Source organism: Melampsora larici-populina (assembly GCF_000204055.1).
Source record: "Melampsora larici-populina 98AG31 unplaced genomic scaffold MELLAscaffold_33, whole genome shotgun sequence".
In the NCBI taxonomy this organism is placed as follows: domain Eukaryota; kingdom Fungi; phylum Basidiomycota; class Pucciniomycetes; order Pucciniales; family Melampsoraceae; genus Melampsora; species Melampsora laricis-populina.
This window is the reverse complement of record NW_006768797.1, coordinates 822,349-832,354: the sequence shown is the minus strand read 5'-3', so window position 1 is coordinate 832,354 and position 10,006 is coordinate 822,349. Positions and strand designations below refer to the sequence as shown.

At 38.7% G+C, this 10,006-nt stretch overlaps 2 protein-coding genes across 2 annotated transcripts; one reads left to right on the top strand and one right to left on the bottom strand.

Moving 5' to 3' along the window:
* Positions 1–2,140: 2,140 nt before the first annotated feature.
* Positions 2,141–4,769, bottom strand: MELLADRAFT_53165 (uncharacterized protein; the record flags this gene model as incomplete). Its single annotated transcript, XM_007412853.1, has 7 exons — positions 2,141–2,155; positions 2,750–2,798; positions 2,872–2,974; positions 3,680–4,013; positions 4,086–4,559; positions 4,634–4,655; positions 4,723–4,769. 7 exons carry the CDS (start codon positions 4,767–4,769, stop codon positions 2,141–2,143), a joined length of 1,044 nt encoding a protein of 347 aa, XP_007412915.1.
* A 363-nt stretch (positions 4,770–5,132) lies between these two features.
* MELLADRAFT_109018 (uncharacterized protein) lies at positions 5,133–5,715 on the top strand (the record flags this gene model as incomplete). Its single annotated transcript, XM_007412882.1, has 3 exons — positions 5,133–5,219; positions 5,320–5,541; positions 5,605–5,715. 3 exons carry the CDS (start codon positions 5,133–5,135, stop codon positions 5,713–5,715), a joined length of 420 nt encoding a protein of 139 aa, XP_007412944.1.
* Between the last annotated feature and the right edge of the window lie 4,291 nt (positions 5,716–10,006).

Sequence of the window (10,006 nt, the reverse complement as noted above, 5' to 3'; positions counted from 1 at the left end):
GGATGCATTTGATGAGAAATCCTAAAAGTTCACAGATGTACCTTCTTCTTTGGTCCTTATGGATTCAGTGGGTTTGATGCAAAGTTGAGATGGACCAAGATAATATTTTCCATCAATCAGTGATGGTGAGAAGTTGGGACTGGGTGATGGCATTGCTTCAACTTTGAATTTATTTTCCAAAATTTAAGTTCTCAAGTTCAAATTTGGGGTTTTATATCTCCAGAAATTGACAAATGACTTTATGCTGAGTAAAACCCAGGATTATCAATCTGATATTGAAATCTTTCAATTTGTGAAGCCTGCTCAGACTAGTCCAATTGTCAAAGCTTTGGGATTGTCAATGTCAGGATTATTCATTTTGGTCTCATCAGGGAGGGATGGCTGAACATGCATAGCTGCTAATTAGTATCATTGAGCTAAGGCGGTAGACCCACATATATCTGAGCTGCTCAGATGGAACATAGATGTAATGCAGTCTAGATGCAATTGCAAGACTCAGACCCCCTTGATGTTGAGGGGGTATCTGGCGGTCCTTGTGTAAGGGCACACCCGTTGTCCACAATGAAAGATGAACAAAGAAGGATGTTTAATGCTCTCACTGTCTGAGCCTCTGGACAAAGGCTGTTCTTTGCTTGGCTCTGAAACTTATTTGTAGGTTATATCCATACTCTACATGGACTGATTGGTGTGTACACGTGGATGTGGTACATGGAAACAGGCATGGTGAAGGTTAAACAAATCTTGTTGGACTGTGTTCTGGATTTGCTTTCATTTGAAGGACCTTTCTCAGGAGGCATCCTACAACAATATGCAGTGATACATACATAGGCAGCAAAGAGCCTTGAAATTGAAAATCATGGTCTCATAATGTTACCAAAACTGTTGGGTAGTGATTTCCTTACCCATTAAACATCCCACTCTCTCTTGAGTTGTAGATGTTGCAAGGGTGATAAAGATAAGTGATCTTTTGAACTGGTTTTTGTTGGGGACTGTCAGCCTCTGGAGAAGCTGAAGCTGCTTCTCCATGCTTCTGTCTATTCTTAAAAATGCTCTGTGTCTTGAAGGAGCTCAGCAAACCTTCACTTAGTAGGAGCCACTTGGATTCTGGAACCCTGGATAAGTCCACAAATTGTTGCCACTTCCGTCAGATAACATCACCAGTAAGTATAACCCCAGCCATGTCTACTTGTTGAACCCAAGTTTACAGGGCCTTGCTTATTTGTGGGTGCTCAGTTTGATTTTTCCTTTTGATGTTCAGTCCAACACCCAACTTGCAGGTGGCTCACATTTTGTCCTATTTATTGACCCAACTCAATACTAGAGATTGTTTGATAAAAATTCCAGGAAACCTATATTCAAAGTGCTTTGCTGTTTTTGTTTGATTCTGACTATTCTTATCACACCAAACTAGAAATGATACTCTTTGAGGCATAGTGACATTGCTACAAGAGGATGATTTGGTATGTTTTGACTTAGGCTTGGACTTGGATGACCTGTCTTCAATTTCAGCTGAATCATCCATGCAGATCAAACATCATCTCTTTGATGCAAAGAGTGGAACCAAGATAGCCAGATACTGGAAGCAAAATAGTATCGGTAGCATCCCATTCAGTTTCCATTTCACCTGAATTCAAGAGTCCACCACCCCCTATGTCTGAATTCACATCTATTTGTACACCCCCGACTAAAAAGGAGACGCTCGACTCTGGAGAGAGGGGGTTGATTTTAGTGAAATCCTAAAGATATGCACGTAGAAAGGGAAGATGGTCAAGTGTCTGAGAAGCACGAACAGCATGAGAAAAAGGTAATGGAAAGACAAATTAGCTTGTTGCTTCTCACATTAGCAAGAGAAAGAACTCTTTTACCAGGCGGATGTAACCGCGCGAGCGGCTTAGTTAGTTTGGCTATACATAGCCTGTTGAAGCCACAAATGTTCACTCTCTTGTGGAAATGGTTTACTTCATCAATTTCTGATTCCTGAATTTCAAGACATGTGCGCTTTCACTTGTCTGATTTCTTCACTCCAACATTCCTATAATCTGGTATCTTTATTAAATGTTTAGAATGTGATCCTGTGATGAACTGTTAATCTCTTAAAAGGATGATGAAAAATAAAATCAAACTCATGACATGATAACTTTTAATATTCTTTTAGCTTCATATAAAAAACAAGATTGCAATACGCTTAAAAAATCTTTCAATCAATGAAAAGAAATTGTAAATGCTTTTCTAGAAAGAATACTACCATGTTTTTTTTCATTCATACAATTTTCCAACAATCAAATTTGAATCAATCAGAAAGTAAACAAATCAAAATAAGAGAGATATTGGATAAGAAATTGAATGAAGAAATTGACTTTTGTTAACAGTATGGGGAGTTAGATCAATCACGTTGTTTTGGAATACATCGATACAATAAATAATGCATGGATATGAATAACAGTAATAAGAAAGTGAACAGAAAAAAAATGAGAACTAAATCAAATTTGATGAATGTATACAATTTTATAATAAGTTTCAAACAGAATAAAAAATGCTCATATACACATAAAGAGAAAGGGTAATCGAATTCTACTTTGAGCCTTCTTGTGATTTTAATGGGACGAAAGCTTTCTTGTTATGGTTTTGGTCTTTGATGACTTCTATTTGTTTGGTTGATCTTTTGTATTTGAGAATCATTTTGAGAAATTCAAGTTTTACTCTTAGGAATCCATTGATAAAGGACTCTTTAATGATCAAGAGGCTCAACTCGATTTCTAGGGAATATTCCTTTTCTCATTCCGATAGATCCCGTCCACCTATGAACCACGAAAATCATGTAAATCTCGATAAACAAAACCGATGAACTTTCAAAACTGTCAAATGACTCACCAATCATCATCAATCTTTGATTCAATTTTGATCATATCACCTTTTTGAAATCCAAGATCGCCTTCCTCGGTAGGTTTAAAATCATATACAGCCACGGCTTTTCCTAATGGTCCCACACTCTCCGTATTGGTTCTTCTGACAGATGGCATAACCGTTCCAACTAGGAAGTCAGCCTCATTAGCTGGTTTAGTTATACGCATATCACGTGGTGGCTTCGACTCGCTCAGTCCAAATTGAGTATTGTTCACGAATATATCAGGTGTCGATGAAGGAACAGGTTTAGATATAGGCTTAGGGTGAAAGTAACCAGATGAATTAATTTGGTCAAATGACATTAAATCGTCCATCAATGCGTTTCCAGATTGAGTAGGCGCTGTGGTAGGTGAACTATTATTTTTTTTCGAGAAAGGAGGTGAAGCTTTGGTTGAATGGGCTTGATGTCTTTCTGAGGATGATTCGGAAGAAGAAAACGATAGTCTATCAAGATCTGGAACGGTTGAATGATCAAATCCGTTTCGTTCCGAGATGGGTGTGATTTCCTGTTTGATTCGCCCGAACATCATCGGTTCAAGATCACCAAATAGACCATAGCTCGAATTTGAATCATTTGGCTTAAGTTGTTCATTGATGGTTGTTTCTGGAGGACTGGGCGAGATGGAGCCGTGAAATGGGTTTTCTTTACGCAACTGAATTTGAGACGATGAATACGATTGAGGTAGTTGAACCCAAGATGGTTGGGGTTCACCAGTATATTGAGTATCTGATCCAGTCTTATCAGACTTGGTACGCCACATGGATGGTTTGAAACTCTTTTTGAGCATGTTGGATTTCTCTTCGCGTTTTCCAGATGTAGCAAATGGGTTCGAATCTCCAAATTCATATGTTGCACGAGATGGAGGAGGCGATTCAAAGTTACGAGTGACAGAATCACGACCCGATTCTCTCCAACCTGCATTTGATTCAGGATCATGTGAAAAGTCACGATCCAAATCATCAATAGAGGAACTTCTTGGGTTCCGGTTGACATATTCTGTCATACCCCCAGCTCTCGAAGTGAGGGTTTGAATAAGATCCATTGCAAAGTCAGGTTGATCGATTTGTCCAGAGAGTAATGCAGTGGAAGTGACGTTACTACCGTAAGACTGAGGAAACAAATAAAATATGATCAACGAGACTGCCAAAGGTTGGTTTTAAATTAAGGGCAAATGACATACCTTTACGTTACAATCTTGCCGTTCAAATATTGCACTGCCTTCGATACTGATCCCCGCAAAGGCTCCTTTGGTTTTAGAGTACGAGTACATTGCAGCAACTTTACCCTTCGTATTGAGGGCACCAGAACCTTCAGCGTTTCTACCGATTGGACCTAAGGCTACTGACATATTTCCACCTAAAGTGATTGACCCGGCTGACATAAATTGACGAATAGCAGCTTTTGAATTTAAGACTAAGATGAATTCAGTAACTTCGGCGCCAGCTTGACCACCGAAGCCCATTCCGCCTGTTCCGATAGCCGAAGGTGCAGACCATTCACCGCTTGATAATCTGGCGATAACTAAACCAGTTCCTGCTCTGACGGACATAAGAAAGCCAGCTTTGACGACTGTGAAAATAGCGAATCCATGTGCGGATCTGAGAACTTGAGTAGGGATTAGACCATCTAGACCATTCGAAGTACCAACAAAGCCCTGTTTGATAAAATTCAAAGATTAAAGTCAGTCTTCGGAATAGTTTAAAAAGGCTGATGAGGATGAAAGATTACCTTGAAGATTTTAGCAGCTTTCCTAGAATGTAAGAATAAAGGATATTGGTGAAATGCATTTTGTTGCAAGGAAAGAGGAGAAGACGAACCTGCATTCCTGAGGTAAACTAGTTGGAAGTGGGTTACCGATTCTCATTGAGTTTGATGTTTGAATGATAAAGTTCTAAAAGTACAATAACAATGATATAAAATGGAAGTTCTTGGATTGTTGAGATGATCAGAAGGTGGATGAAGGTAACAAAGCCACTGATGACGATTCACGAAATCAAAAAGAAATTCCGAATTGATTTCAAGGTTAAATGGCTTAAGTAGTTTAAATTTATGTAATACACTTAGTTAAAATTGGATCAGTCCAAATTACAGTCTCAATAGAAATGTTTATTAGCATATTTTGAATGAATTGATAGTCTTATAAACAAAACCCATGAAATCTGAATCCGATTACAACATACACAGCCTTCCTTCTCAGCATTGAACATATTCAATTCAAACTCAAACCATGACCAGCATTTGTCGATTATTAAAATCTGCTATTTCATCAAGCCTTGGATCCTCAACTACAATCAATCCAGAAAACATGTCAAAGGTTAAACAATCAATAGATGTAAAGTTATTTTAAAATCAAACCAAACCAAAGCATTCAACAAACAAAAACACTAACTCCTTTTTTTCATCTACAAACACAGATGCTTATAAATCAAAATCCAGTCACAATCTTTAGTAAATCATATTGTCCATATTGTACAAGAGCCAAAAACTTTTTATCATCAAAACTATCAAAAGATCAAATTAAAGTTATCGAACTTGATGATTTATCTAATTATCCTGATTTTAATCAATTCTCTAGTACTGAATTCCAACTCAGTTTAGCTGAAAAATTAGGAAAATCTAAAATTACTGTACCTCAAGTTTGTCATTTTCATTTTGCAATTTTCGATTTCGATTTCAAACTGATTTTTATATGTTTATAGATTTGGATTAATGAAAGACATGTTGGAGGTTGTGATGATCTATTAGGATATGAAAAACGTGGAGAATTAGATTCAATCTTATCTCAAATCAAACCTACCATCAATCAATAACCTTGAATTCAATTAACTTATTTGACAAGGACCTATTATCAATATATATCCTCATCGCATTGAACAACTGATCGAATTAACCTGATGCTATCTTCAAGATCTTTCGTTATCAACGATTTTGTTTGTATATCTGGTCTAGAATCTAAACCTACTGTACATCACCACTCAAGCTATTTTTGGCTAAACCGATCGAGCAAAAAATGACTGATCTACTGTTCTACAACCAGCTCTAAACTCACTTCTCATAAGGACTCAGCACACTCAAGCCCTTGCCATCAGAATAGGATCCTTGAAGTTCAGGGCACCATTGCAGCTCCTGTGTAGGAGCCAGATATACTGTAACTGAGCATACAAGCAAGATCCAAAAGTCGAATCCGAAAGAGATCAACACTATATGGTTGCGAGTTCATAATTTTTGATAAAATCAATTGAGAAATAGGGAAATAGATTGCATCCTATACATTCAACTCGTCATGACGTCATAGACCAATCTTTATTATCAGATGAGTGAAGACGGAATTTTGTCTGAGGTGAATGGATGTGGTGCTGAAGCCAGGTTATTGCATTATCCGACAACCTTTCCCATCCCCATCTGTCAATTCCGGTACTGACTGCTAGTCTTCATCAGACATATTCTTGACGCTCTTGAAGTCCTACACTTGCTGTTTCCCACCATAAGACCAACATGAATCCCAGACCAGGCTGTCTATCGTGTTCACTCCTCCCTAGCATCTGACAGAGAGTTGCAGGATCTGTACAACCAACGACAATCACTCTTTGCACTATTCCCCAGTTCTGTCCCAATCCTAGAGCCATTATACAGCATATGACTGCAAATGAGCCAGCTACAAAGTCGATCACAAACTCCAACTTGTCATCAGGTCCAGCATTGGTGTGAAATCTACATGCACATGAGCTCCTACCGTCCCTCAAGTCTTGGGTATGTTTGCTAGCTACATTAATTGCTTTCATAGTGTTTTCAATGTGATTCTGGGTGCAAGAGTAGATCAAAGCTCTAGGGAGACTGGAACATCCCCAGCCGGTGGGAAGATTTGATATGGGTCTTTTGCATTTTGAAGTGTGTACATATCACGTTGTTGACTGGAACTTGAAGAAACAGACTTTGTATTGTTCCCAATCAGCTTGTAGTTATGTCACATCTTGATGATGGCACCATCACAGGTTTGTAAGTATTGCATTGAAAGCTTGAGGTCTACATGTTGCAGAAATTAGAAGCACTGGTGCATGTGTGGTTGCCATTGAATCACCACATAAACTTTCATGCAATTGTTGGAAGACTTCAAGATCCTGTACTTCAAACCAACTGGCCAAATACCATGCTAACCCACTAGCTACAAGTCCCCAAGTACAAATCAAATGTACCTCATCAACTACTTTCAAGATCACATATTTCTGAAAGTTTTTGTTGAAGTACAACTTGAGGAATAGAGGGCTTGTGAGAAAAAAAAGGGGATCTACTTTGAGTCATCAGTCAAGCACTTGAAGCCGCAGTAGCAGAGTGAGATGATGATGTGCCACAAGTTTGATGTTGGGCTGTTGTGTTGTTATGTGAGCAACCGGCCATTGCGTGCAATGCAACAAAATAACTTTATACCTAAAACCAGCACTGGGACAGCTAGGCTGCAACATGCTACTGTGCACTTTGTGTGTAGTGTAGCTGAGTGCAGTTCACAAGAATCTTACCTTTAGGTCAGTGTAGCTTGCAAAGTTATGCTACACTGATAGCTCCTGTAGCTGGATTTTGTGCCTCTACACTACACTACAGGGCCAAAATTTGGTTAGCTGGAGATTTCCTGGGAGTCTGTATAGGGTAGCTGGAATTCATTGATGCATAAATCAGGTTAGCTGTAGCTTAGCAAGCTATTTTCAGTTACACTACCATGCATTATCAGCTATGGGTAGATTAGCTTTCTCAGCATTGCTAGAACCCCAACACAACAGTAAATTGTAAGTCCTGATGCATTGTGCACAATGAAAAGGGCCATTGCTTGAGTTGCTCACACACATTGCCTATTTCCAATGCAAACCTTTGAGAAGCAAAAACCCAAGTATAATAATTGGTAAGAGAGATAGCAACAGTAAAGAATTAGGTGTAGGCATAATACTCAATAAAAAGTGGGCATAAGAATAATGAAAAATGGCATAAGAATTGAAAAAAAGAACGAGAAAAGAAAAACAACAAACAGAAAACAATCAACATACAGCGGTTCAAGAATCCTTTGGTTTATTTGGTGGTCTTCTTTCAAAGTTTTGGACAAAACTCGAAAAAAAGTCATTTGGACACTCAGATTCTAGTACAAAATCGGTTTCAGCAAGGGTTTTAGCAAGGGTTTTGGACATTTATTTTGTTTTCTTGTGTTAAAAAAAACCAAAGGATTCTTGAAGTGCTGTAATAAAACTAAAACAATGACAGCATCAATCAATCTTTTGGGTTGTCAACTGCCCTGGGCTTCTAGCCATTACAAGTAATAGAATAAAAAAACTACCATGATACAGATTTGGGGGATTGATAGTTTGAGGATGTTGATTGAGGGTTGGAGGGTTAAGGTTGAGGATGCAGCACACTCTGTTACCAGAAATGTAAGGGAGAAGTTGCTGGCAACAGTGCCACAACTGCAACACAGCTGAGATAAATGCTGTATGCCAAGGAGCAATGCACCAGGAAACTTTTCAACCTGGTGTGTTGTGTTGTGTTACCTGCATGGTCCTGTTGCTTGGATTTGTTCAACAGTGCACGTTTTTAGCGACCCACCAGCCCAAAATACCTTGCTTGACTATTTGCAGGGAGCAAGCATGGGACTTTTTTGAGTATAGTTATTTTAGTTTTTGATATTTTTGTCATTGAGTATGGCCCCCTTCTGAGATTAAGAGGCTTGATGGCAGCAAATTACATGGTGAAAACAAAAGACCTTGATCTGTCTGCTGACCACGACCAATTCAAAACTCATCTTTGCCCTGATCAGTCCCATCAGCCCTAGACTTAACAAAGTCCCTGACTTGAGGCTTTGTGAGGCAAAGGTGAGGAACTTTGTCAAGTTTGGGTCAGACCGCCTTTCACAAAATTGAATGCAAAAGAGTATTAGTCAATGGATGGACTGTCCCATACGTTGGGGGGTCCAAAAAGTGGAAAGGCTGGCCTTTGTACTCTTGAGGGCAACCTCCACAAGCACAGTGAGGTGGCCTTTTGGTACCCCGTAGCTATCAGTACAAATGCATTTTGGTATATGTAGAACCAAGTGAAAGTTGCCTCTGAGGCTTCTCAATCATCTCAAAAAACTCTAGCAGGTATATAAACAGCCTGAAACCTATGCAATATAACCCTCCAAATTAAACAACACAATGTTCATGAATCCCTCTTTTGAGAAATGTCTTGCACAGATGGGTTATGATAGCAACCAGAATTATTCAAAGATTGGTCCACTAACCAAGATGCAAGAAAAACCACATTTATAGACTTCAAGGATTGATACAAGGATGGTTGATATGAGGTTTGTATTGTTGCAGCTTCCTGCAAGATGATGTGCCCTAATATTCACATACCTCCATGGGCCAGTTCAGAGTTAGGGTCAGTTTAATCCTCATGGTCCTTGGTTTATATGTGACATGAAGTGACCTTTTTATACCACTCACAAAGAATCTGAAATTCCCCCTATGATTCCACTCTCAGGAGATTTGGACTTTTCTGTATCTCATAACTGTGATTTCCTGTTGCTTTTGCCAAAAGCTGTTTGTGAGAGGTAAAATTCTCTGATGTTGATCTTTGCTCACTTGAGTGAAACTTTGAAGTTTATATTTATCATCTCTGATGAGTCAAAGAAGACAAAAACCCTTGTGTATCTTGAAACAGAAATCTCTTGACACAATTTTTTCTATATTTGGATATTAGGATTGATTCATTCATACTCCAGCAATATGTTCCTATCTATATCACAATTAGCAAAATTCAAGGTCAACAAAAACTGTTTTTTGCATACCCTTTTGTTTCTTTACTCAACATTTGGAAGATTCTTGCAGGCTCATGTACAAATCCCCATGCTGAGGATTTGTAACCACTCAGTTGGACAAAGTGAATTTGACAGGCCCTCAACCTGGTACCATCCTTGTTTCCTGAAATTGAATGATTATGTAAATCACTTGAAGGGGACTGTAGAGATGAAAGGAATTTCATACTTTTGATGCAATTGTCACACTGTAAGTATTGATCCTCTTGAATCCTGTTCTGAATATTTTGCATTGTCCCATAATATGGCTAGTTCAAAGATCATACTTG